Below are 11,546 nucleotides of genomic sequence, written 5' to 3' on the forward strand. Positions count from 1 at the left end.
GTACTGTTACAGGAGGCGAGGTAATGAACATGTGCTGTTACTCGAGGGGAGATAACGCCCGTGTCGCTCCGCCAGGTGTGTAAGTACGACTACGTGGAGGTGCGCAGCGGTCTGTCCTCAGACTCTAAGCTCCACGGGAAGTACTGTGGCACTGAGGTCCCCGAGGTGATCACCTCCCAGTACAACAACATGAGGATTGAGTTCAAGTCCGACAACACCGTCTCCAAGAAGGGCTTCAAGGCCCACTTCTTCTCAGGTAGGGGCCCCCATTTAAGTGTGTGTGTGTGTGTGTGTCTGTCTGTGTGTCGGGGTGTGATTGTGTGTGTGTGTGGTTGTGTCTTTGTGTGTGTGTGTGTGTCTGTCTGTGTGTCAGTGTGTGTGTATGTGTGTGTTTGTGGTTGTGTGTGCATGCGCATGTGAATGTCTATTGGTGTCTGTGTCTGTGTCTGTATGTCAGTGTATGTGTGTGTGAGGGCTAGGGTGTTAGCGTGTGAGGCTGTGAGACTGTGTGTGAGTATGTGTGCTTGTGCGAACACACACATCTGTGCACATGTGTCTGTGTGGTTGTGCATGCAAGCCTCCCACGTACAGGTGTTTGTGTATTTGTCCATGTGTGCCTGTGGTTGTGGTTGTGCGTGCAAGCATGCATGAAATGTCTGGGAAAACACAGCCCTGTGACACCTTTTAATCCTTCCAACAGTTAATTTCCCGAGTCAACAACGTCTTCCTCCCCTCCGCCAGACTCCTAGCCACTGGCCCCATTGTTCTTTCTGAGTGGATTTGTCCGTGTGAGTCATGTTGTTGACGACCTGGAGAACTGACATGTCATGCGGGACGCGGGGGAAAATGGCTTGGAAGGAAGGAAGTGAAATAAGGAAGACCTTAGCGTTCCTAATGTGTCATAAGCGTGGACGACATTCCGCACCGTTGAGTGGCCGCTTTAGCCGGAGCATAGTAGGGAATACGACGTTAACGTCTTGGCTTTTTTTCCGTTGACATTATGAGAAAACTTTAGTCTTAAAGTATTATTAACAATCGAATACTTTTGATGTAAAGCATGATTTTATCCTTCATGTTAAATCTAATCAGGTCATGGAAAATACAGGTTTTGTTGGCTAAATACAACTTGCATTTACATGATGTTAAACAGAAAGGATACAATAATATTAATTTACATATTCCAAAGGGGTGGAAGGATTGATCCATCGCTACCCCTTTCAGAGTTTTGAATTCAGGTTTTTGAACGACTTTTTGTCGACATTCTTCCACATGTCGAGTATATTTACCTGAACACAACTCTTCTGCTGAGCGACCCTCACTCCCCTCGTCCCCAGCCTCTACCTCCAGTATGCCAATGCCCTGCCGTCTCTCCCTCAGACAAGCCGGCTCTGTGCCGAGACCGTGTGTTTGTGTTTGAGTCGTGCAAGAACGTAAAGCGCGTCCGCACCCCTGCTCCCGGCCGTACCAACACCAAGCAGGTCAGAGGTAACAAGACCTTGCAATCGGCCCCCCTGATTGGCTCCTGGTCTAACATGTGATCTTGAGGAGAATGGATGAGTCCGGTTCAAGCCGAGGGCGATTTCTACATCCATTCTCCCAAACAGGATTCCCTGAAACACCACAAGACAACAAATTCCCCTACTAGCTAGGGCAGGGGCGAATTTGTTGGACGTCTCTGCTATTTAGTAATATGTTTCTATCTTAACATTTTAACTCAAAGGGAAATTGTGACATGGATCAACCCAAAGTGACACTTTCATGTTTGTGTGATACTTTAGGTGCTTCTATCATTGCTTGAGATTATAGATGCTTCAATGATCCAGGTGATTTCTATCTTGTATGACTTGACTCAAACAAGTGAGTTTGATGGTTTGTGTGTGTGCGTGTGTGTGTGTGTGAGTGTTTACTTGCGTGTAACCTTTGTCCGGGTTGGTGCTTCATATGAAAGCCATTGGTGGGCTCCCAGCCAAGGGCTGTAGAGGTGTCTTCCACACACGCTACTAATCCCTCAGTCTGTGTGTTTGTGTGTGTGAGAGAGGTAAAGAGAGAGAGAGAGAGAGATTTACTTCCACTTCCAGTTAAGGAAAGTATGGTTAAAGATCAAAATGGTTAAAAGTTACACTTTCGCAATAGTGAGAGAGAGAGAGAGAGAGAGAGAGAGAGAGAGAGAGAGAGAGAGAGAGAGAGAGAGAGAGTATGTTTGTTTGTGTGTGTTTCAAGAGAGAAGAAGCCCAGAATAGCACGCTAATACCACATCAGACATCAGCACACTCTTACTCGGAAGAGCAGAGTGAAGCACACACAGATACCCACACATGCAGACACACGTGCGCACAGATGCATGCCAGGGAAGCCTGGGAGACAAGCAGGGAGGTGGATTTAGGATCTCCATTAGAAGCAGAGCTGGAGGTGGATTCACAAGGTGCTGAGGGGAAGCCAGGTGAAGCTATTGGGCTTAATCTGACTCCTACCTTACGATAATCTCTACTGTCTGTCTCTCTCTTGTATTTCACTCTCCTTTCTCTCTCTCTCTCTCTCTCTCTCTTTCTCTCTACTCTCTCAATCTCTCTACTTTCTCTGCACTTTCTTTCTCTCTTGCTTACTATTTCTTTCTACTCTCCCTCTCCTCTCTCCCTCACTCTATCTCTGTCTCTCTTTCTCTCTACTCGCTCACTCTCTTTACTCACTCTACTCTCTCTATCTCTCTTGCTCGCTATCACTCTCTACTCTCTCACTCTCTCTGCTTAATGTAATTCAAAGGGGATTTATTGGCAACATAAAAATGTATGTACAATTAAAGATAGCACAAACATATACGTCCTCATCTTTAGACTTTCTGTCCTCACGCCATTCTACTCTCTCTTCAAGCGCAAGTCCCTCTCTCTCTGTCTCTCTCTCTCTCGCTCTGTCTCTCTCTCTCTCTCTCGCTCTCTCGCTCTCTGTCTCTCTCTCTCTCTCTCTCTGTCTCTCTCTCTCTGTCTCTCTGTCTCTATCCTTCTCTCTCTCTCTCTCTCTCTCTCTCTCTCTCTCTCTCTCTCTCTCTCTCTCTCTCTCTCTCTCTCTCCAACCTTGAGGGACCCGGGGGATGTTGCAGGGTCAGGGGTCAGCGGCCCTAGCCCCAGCACCAGGCTGCAACCTGACCGGCCCCTTTTGTGGTCAGCCTCACAGGGAGACACGCAGGGGCCAAAGCTCCTATGGCTGAGGCTCCGTACTCATGTTATTCCCAGGGATGAGGGATGTTGAAAAGAGTAAGAGAGAAAAAAACATTAGTAGCGAACAATTTACATTGTTTTCAACTTTCTTTTGGAAACATGGATACATCTGTCTCCATGGGCTTCATGTGTCTCGGCACTTAAAGGCGGGATACTTTCTCCGGACGGCGATTAAACAGGGCGGTTTTGGCTCCTGTAAAATCCTAAAGTATGATATATATATCTCCCAGGATCTGAAATGGAAAACAGTTCATCAGTTCCAGCGACTGGAAGCCAACGTATAAAGCGCTGTATAGTCAGGGTCTGAGTCCGCCGGTGAAGAAACTCTAACCATAAGCCCTTAGGGCTTAGGCAGAACGTAAAACCACAGAAGCCCAGTGTACACAGACACGCAAACACCAGAGAACACACCCTCACACATCACATGGACACACACCCACACTTGGCAATGCAAACCACAAAATGACCTTTTTTATTCTGCACACTAACATGGTTCTGAAGATTGGAGTTCACTTGCTAACATTTCTCGATGACTTTCAACAGCAAATGACTCCTGTGCTGTCTCCTCTTTCATAACCACTTTTATACTTTCTCCCATAAGGAGAATTCCTGTTTTCTCCTCCCACTTCCTATAACGTCGCAATCTATCCTTACTTAACCATTAAGTAAACACGAGACATGTTTGAAGGCGCTTGAATTTGGACTTTATGTTTGGGTTGCTCTTGGCAACCCAAAGCCACCGTAACTCTCCAGCCCTGCGTTGTCAAAGTCCAAAATCTCCCCAAACCTCTCATTCCCTAAAGGCCCTCCTCCTTCCCTCCTTCTCCTCACAACATAGCCCGCTATCACGCTAACAACACTTTACCCATAGTTCACTCCAGACATGGTCCCTCCCCCTTCCCCCTTTCAACCCCCCCCCCTCAACCTCGTCAGCCTAGCCTGCGATTGGCCCGTCCTGTGATTGACGCGTGGCTCCCTCCACAGACAAGGACGAGTGCAGCAAGGACAACGGGGGCTGCCAGCACGAGTGCGTCAACACGCTGGGCTCCTACGTGTGCGAGTGCCGCCACGGCTTCGTCCTGCACGAGAACAAGCACGACTGCAAGGAAGGTGGGTTCCCCGCGCCGCCGCCGCCGCCGCCGCCGCCGCCGCCGCCGCCGCCGTACGCGCACGCCCACCGCCACAAGCACCTGGGCGTGCACGTGCACGAGCTGGCGCACTCACACCACCAGCACGTGCACAAGGAGTCGCACCGCTCCGTGTACGGCCCCCACTCGGCCCACTCCTACCACGGGGTGCGCATCTCCATATAGGAGTGGCTAGGAGTGTGTGTGTGCGTGGGTGCGTGTGCGTGTGTGTGTGTGTGTGTTTGTGTGTGTGTGTGTGTGTGTGTGTGTGAGAGCATGTGCGTGTGTGAGTGTGTGTCTATAGATAGGATAGGACATATACTATATTACATGATATAGAAAGCAGGGGAAAAAATGCACGCACACATTCTAACACACACACACACACATACACACAGACACAGACAGACATACACAATCACAGACACACACACACCCAAACAGACATCCAGCTTACAATGTCAGACATCAAATCGAGTTCTTCCCTTTGAAGTTAAAAGTTGAAACACATGTTTTACACACAGACACACACGAACGCACAGACATACACGCAGGCACACATGCACACACACACACACACATGCAAACATACTTCTATAAAGTTCTCCAGTGCTCCTCATAAAGGGACTCCTAGCTCCAAACATCTGGTTTCTTCAAGGCAATGTGTGTGTGTGCATGTGCCAGCGTGCGTTTGCAGTGAACCAGAATGGCGTGGTGAACTCCCAGTGTCAGAGAGACATGTACCTTCCGTAAAACACATTCATGTGTACGTGTCGTGTGTGTGTGTGTGTGTACTTGCGTGTGAGTGTGTTTGAGCGTGCATATGCATTATATAGCATAGCATGGTATGTATTTTCAAATAGTATTATATATTACCTTGCAACCTTGACCCATACGCGTTATTACATAAACAATTGGAAGGAACGAAGGATGAAACTAAGAAATATCCCATAAACAAACAGAAATGGCAGTAAATTCATTCAAAAAGAATCTCATTGATGTCAGTCAGTATAATATCATCTGTAGGCTTAGGTTAGTGTCGTGGTGAACATATTGAAATGTTTTTGTAAATAAGGTTTTTCATCACTATTGATGCAAAAGTTATACATGTTTGCTAAATTATATTTTGTACTGTTAAAACAAAATTTTGTCAACAAAATGTTCTTATTTTGAGTTTTTAGCGTGGAAGGCTGAAATCACACCTGTGTTTATTCATTCATAAATACCGGTAGTCATGAGTGAAATGAGTGTAAAAACTAAAGAAATGAAGAACATATTATTTTGATGAAACATATTATTTTGGAAGACCAGCCCTCTAAACCAGCCTATAGAACAAAATAGAAGAAAAGAACCAAGAAATAGATATCTACATATTGTTACGCTTTTATTAAAAGGGTAATGGCATTTGTCTGGATTTGACATGGTTGAATGAGTCAGATGAAACAAGAGTTGTTTGCTGATAACAAACTTGAAGGATCTTTGAATATTCTAGACAATACATGTGTCCCAACTCATTACCCATGTGATTATATTTGATCTGCAATGTGAGACGATTGTGTTTTTTTTATGACATGTCTTTTTATATGGTGTGTGTCTCCATTATGTTTGTCATTGTGGTCTATGGAGTCTATTCAACCTCTCAATAAAAAATATAATTTTGTAATCATCTACTTGTCCTGTTCATGGCTCCCATCTCTCCTACCCTTCCACATCATTTAGATGTTATTTCACAATTCCCCACTTCTGGTTTTCATAATCAACTAGAATCACATATATATGCATGAACACATACAAGTCACACATGTAACACAGTCAAAACGTATGATAAAATACTGCCATTTTTCCATTTGTTTGTGTACATGCAACTCACTTTTCCATGATGTCATAGCACTGAAACACCCTGACTGTAATGGTGGAGTTCATGGTCTTTTTAAAAAAAAATGTAATGGTTTGTTGGTCTGGACAGCCTGAAACATAAACCACGTTCCTATTTGGTGTTGTGTTTAATTATGTTAAACGTCTCAATTGTAATTCTTTTGTAATTGTCTGTCTGGTTAATGTAATCTTATTTATGGGTATGTGTTTGGGTGTGTATATCTGTGTGTGCTTGTTTGTGTGTGTGTGTGTGTGTGTGTGTGTGTGTGTCCAGCTGAATGTGAGCATAAGATCCACAGCCCCAGTGGGACCTTGAGTAGCCCCAACTGGCCGGACAAGTACCCAAGTCGCAAGGAGTGTACCTGGGACATCACCGCCACCCCCGGACACCGAGTCAAGATCGTGAGTACAGGACCTCCGCCCTGATATCACCTACCTCCACCCTGTTCCTCACATACCTCCACCGTCATGAAACATTCCTCCGCCCTGATCCTCACATACCTCCATCGTGATAGGATCATCATTGGCCCCACCATGCTCGGAACATACTTCCATCGTGATAGGATCATAATAGCTCGTAACGCCACCCTGCTCCAGCATACCTTCATTATGATAGGATCATATCAGCTCCACCCTGCTCCAACACACCTCCATCGTGATAGGATCATCATACCTCCACCCTGATCCTGCATCCCTCCTGTGTTATTCAAAATACCTCCACCCTGATCAAGAATTCCACCTCTATTACAGTTTCCCCAACCTGTTACGACATTCCTGTGCCGTTATCGGACATAAATTCAGCCTGATCCAACATACCTCCACCCTGATCAGACATACCTCCATGGGGATAGGATCATCCGAGTTCCACCCTAAGCCAACATACCTCCATCTCAACCCTACTTACCTCCACCTTAATCCAACATATATCCACGCTGATCCAACATCCCTCCACCCTGATCCTATATTCCTTCACTCTGCTCCAACATTGCTTTAGCCTGATCCAACATATCTCTATCATGATCCAATATCCCTCCACCCTGATCCAACATTACTCCATCGGGATAGAATCCTCATAGTTGCACCATCCATGGGTGGAGTCCTATGTATTGGTTAATCAGGCGGCAGAAGCTGTCAATGTTGTGCTGCTGGCTTTTTTTGACACATATTTATCTCCAAGCACAACTCCTTCTCCCATCGATAGGGTTGTAGACAATCTGTTTGGCTGGAGAAACTGTATCCCCTCCCTGCCCTCCTCTCTGCCAAATAATAAAGTAGAAAATGCTTTCTAATGCTTTCTTTATTGCAAGACCCACATAATAACAGCCACAGAGTGCAATGCAATAACTGCACATTACTCCAATATTTGTGATTAAGATAACATCTGAGTGTACTATAGGTATACATTAGCTAAGCCTCAAAGGTCCTTTCTCCCACAGAATAACACAGGCACATGTATAGGCGCACACATACACACACACACACATGCACATTTGATTTCTTTCGAAGATAATCTCGTTGAGTGTAAGGAACGATGAGAACGCTGTATTAGGGACAGGCAGTAAGCCGATTTGAGGATATCATTATTGGGCAGGGAAGCTTTTGATTCTGTTTATCTGATATGTCCCAGATGCCAGTGTCTATACTTGTACTTGTACTTGTACACCTTACCCAGATGACAGTGTGTGTGTATGTGTGTGTGTGTGTGTGTGTGTGTGTGAAGATATACCTGGACCGGATTTTGTTGAACTTTTCTAAAGAGCACTGCGCAAGAGAGAGGTAGAGAGAGGGGAGAGAGAGAGGGGGGAGAGAGGGGTGAGAGCAAGATATAAAGATATTAGACAAACAAAGTAGAGATATTCTGCAATAACTGAGTGACCTTCTCATCCATGTTCAGGATCTGATGTGAATTAACTCAAGCCCACTGTCATTACAGCACTCTCGATCTGAGAAAACTGCCCGCATATTTGTATACATCAACCTCCACTTTTGCACACATAGATACTGTGTGTGTGTGTGTTTGTGTGTGTGCCCATTAAACCCGGACATTATATATCCTGGCACTACCTTAGAGGAGGTAAAGCTTTGCTCAGCACATCCGCTACATCCGTCTGAGTCATACGAATATCTATTTACATCCACCCAAACGGTTCGGCTCCGCAAAATCAATATATACGCTCCGAAGAACCAGGGAAAACACACATGTTCTACTGCTACCACCCACCTCAACGCTTGGTATGAAATCACAATGAACCATCGTCCCACGTTTGGACGATGGATCCATGAAGTCTGCCAGGGGATGTGATACCTCTTATTGGAGTCTAGACGCTGGTGGTGATGGCTATGGATGGAATCCCTTGGCCCTGGAAGACGCCAACTCTTTCTCCGTAGTCAGGTGGAGCACAGTCCCAGAGGCGATGCGGAGGGAGGAGGGCTGCAACCAGTCCCAATGAATACATCAGAGATGAGCATGAATGAGTGATGTAGATATACTGTGCGCTGGCGTGGACTGTACTTATGCCCGTGTACAATGACAGTGTGGGATTTTTACAACCGGGACATAGATCGCTGAGAATACATTTGCCTTTTCAGGGCATTTAGCTTTTATCCAAAGCGACTAACAACCGTTTTTTATACACACATCGACAACGGTGTCCGCCATGCAAGGCGACAGCAAGCTCACTGGGAGCAGTTAGAGTTATGTGTCTTGCTCAGGGACACCTCGACACAAAGTTAGGAGTAGCGAACTAGCAACCTTCCGGTTACAAGTCAACCCGCTCTACCTCCTGAGCTACTGCCGCCTCTAGAGTAGAAGGGGCATGTAGTCTCCCCGGTGGAACTCGGGATTTAGCTACGTGATGGAGATCCGCCTCAAAGTGTCAACTCATCTCCTCTCTCTTACCATCCCACAATGCAGCAGGGCTTCTATCAACATAAGCTTTAACGTTAACCTAACCCTGAAACCTAAGCGTAAACCTTCCTCTAACCCTATCCCAGACACATGACCCTATTCCTAACTGAACTCCAGGCGCTCTACGGAAGTCAGCGGAAAGAGTCTTCACAGGAAGTCCCCCGGGGCCTAGCCCATCAACAGCTGTGGCCCTTCTAAAACGGTCCATTCACATTAGCCATGACCGGGGACGTGTAGGGGCGACTATCTGTGTCATGTCTCATATGCATACACGCACTCACGAGGGCGTGTGCATGTGCTCACACACACACACACACACACAGACGCACAAAAGCACAAAATCAAAGACACAAGGCCACAGATGGTCAGAGCCGGGGGTTGTTTCTATCGCATGAGCACTCGCTTGTTAACCCTAATATGCAAACGTGCCCGACGTCCCTAACAAGTGGAACACGACGACAACCACAGACCCAAAAAGGCACAGGGTGTCTGAGGGGCGGGTCCAGGCCTATGGACTCATGCTTGGTGCAATGCATTATGGGTCACGTAAGAGGGGGCGGTATTTCAGAGGAAGTAGATCTTCCTAGGGGGAGGCTTAGCTCAGGAGGTAGAGCGGGTTGGCTGGTAACCCAAAGGTTGCCAGTTTGATCCCTGACTCCTCCTAGCTGAGTGTCGAGGTGTCCCTGAGCAAGACCCCCAACCCCAATTGCTCCCGACAAGCTGGCTGTCACCCTGCTTGGTTGACTCCACGGTCGGTGTGTGAATGTGTGCATTAACCGTTGGACCGTCGCTTTGGATAAAAGTGTCTGCAAAAATTCTGTAAATCTAGTTCTTGAATGTGAGTTCACAGATGAGGTCATTCAATGTGTGTTAAAGTCATGTCTTGTAGATGTTCAAAATAACTTATCAGTCTACACCTTTGATTTCCTGACGAGTACATCGGTCTTTGCAAAGACTGCACAGATTTCGGTTAAGTTTATCGTACCTCCTTCAGAGAATCCCTTGTTCGCCATACGCTCCTCATATTCTGTATTGTCCCATTATTCTACTGACCTATTCCATGGCGACACATGGAGTGCATTCATTGTCCCATGTGTGCTTCCTCCCCGTCTGTCTGTCTGTCTGTCTGTCTGTCTGTCTACCTGTTTGTCCGTCTCTTCTCTGTCTTGGTCTCCAGACGTTCAACGAGTTTGAGATCGAGCAGCACCAGGAGTGCGCCTACGACCACCTGGAGGCCTTTGACGGCGACACGGACACGGCGGCCATCTTGGGCCGGCTGTGCGGCAGCAAGATCCCCGAGGCGCTGGTCTCCACGGGCAACAAGATGTACCTGCGCTTCATCTCCGACGCCTCGGTGCAGAGGAAGGGCTTCCAGGCCCTGCATTCCACCGGTACGCGTCTCCGACTGTTGTTGTTGTATGAAGTACTTTGTGAATCTTTGTGTGTGAATGTGAAATGTGTGTGCAATTAATTGTTTTGTGTTACTTTTTACCTTTTTTATGCTGAGGCATGCACTGTCGTTCATCCAGCCAGCAATATAGTCTGTCAAGAGCGCTATCGCCCTCTAGTGGTGGTTTGTAGCATGTACACCAAGTACACTGATCCTTTAGGGAAAGATTGGTGAATTAAATATATAAGTTACTAGTTATTCATCTCTGGCAGCCTCCAATACAAGTCCCTTAATCAGTGATATGTGTTAGGTATACAGGTAGAAATCGGGGTTGTGAACCCACAACCTTTCCGCTGTGAGTCAAGCACTGCTCACCACCACACCAACCGACACCAGATGAAAGGCTATCAACACTTTCATGACAAACACTGTTCAATTAACCAGGACCCAACTTCAATCCAAGCACCTCCCTAATCAAACGGTCCTCTCTCTCGGCGTGTCTCTAGAATGCGGAGGCCGTCTGAAGGCCGAGTCCCGCCAGAAGAACCTCTTCTCCCACTCCCAGTTCGGGGACAACAACTACCCGGGCCACACGGACTGTGAGTGGCTGCTGACGGCGGAGGCGGGCTACGGCGTGGAGCTCACCTTCATCACCTTCGAGGTGGAGGAGGAGGCAGACTGCGGCTACGACTACATCGAGCTGTACGACGGCTACGACGCCAATTCACACCGCCTCGGACGCTTCTGTGGATCCGGGGTGAGACAGGATTCACTACGCTCTGATACAACTTAAAAAGCGTTATTCCTGCTGTTACTGTGTTCGTTACTATTGGGTTAAACCCTTAGAATATTAGACTACTATTTACTATGTGTTTACTTATACTTTTAGGCTCATTGTGTCATTAAGGAGCAGGTAGGGGTTAAGCTAGATCGGTTGCAGATATTGGAGATCCAGCCCATTCACTTTTTCTACTGGGAACCATACTCACAAGCCTCTACACTATCCCACCCATTATCTGCCCCCGTAAGATTGT

At 46.8% G+C, this 11,546-nt stretch overlaps 1 protein-coding gene across 2 annotated transcripts in view; it reads left to right on the forward strand.

Moving 5' to 3' along the window:
• tll1 (tolloid-like 1) overlaps positions 1 to 11,546 on the forward strand; it is a 45,342-nt gene that overhangs the window by 31,485 nt on the left and 2,311 nt on the right. For both annotated transcript variants that reach the window (XM_079728901.1, XM_079728900.1), the window contains exons 17-21: positions 76 to 256; positions 4,197 to 4,322; positions 6,489 to 6,616; positions 10,300 to 10,513; positions 11,019 to 11,269. In XM_079728901.1, the coding sequence (XP_079585027.1) occupies positions 76 to 256; positions 4,197 to 4,322; positions 6,489 to 6,616; positions 10,300 to 10,513; positions 11,019 to 11,269 (900 nt within the window). The remainder of the gene's footprint in view (positions 1 to 75; positions 257 to 4,196; positions 4,323 to 6,488; positions 6,617 to 10,299; positions 10,514 to 11,018; positions 11,270 to 11,546) is intronic.

The sequence above is a fragment of the Pollachius pollachius genome, assembly GCF_949987615.1.
Source record: "Pollachius pollachius genome assembly, chromosome: 2".
Taxonomy (NCBI): domain Eukaryota; kingdom Metazoa; phylum Chordata; class Actinopteri; order Gadiformes; family Gadidae; genus Pollachius; species Pollachius pollachius.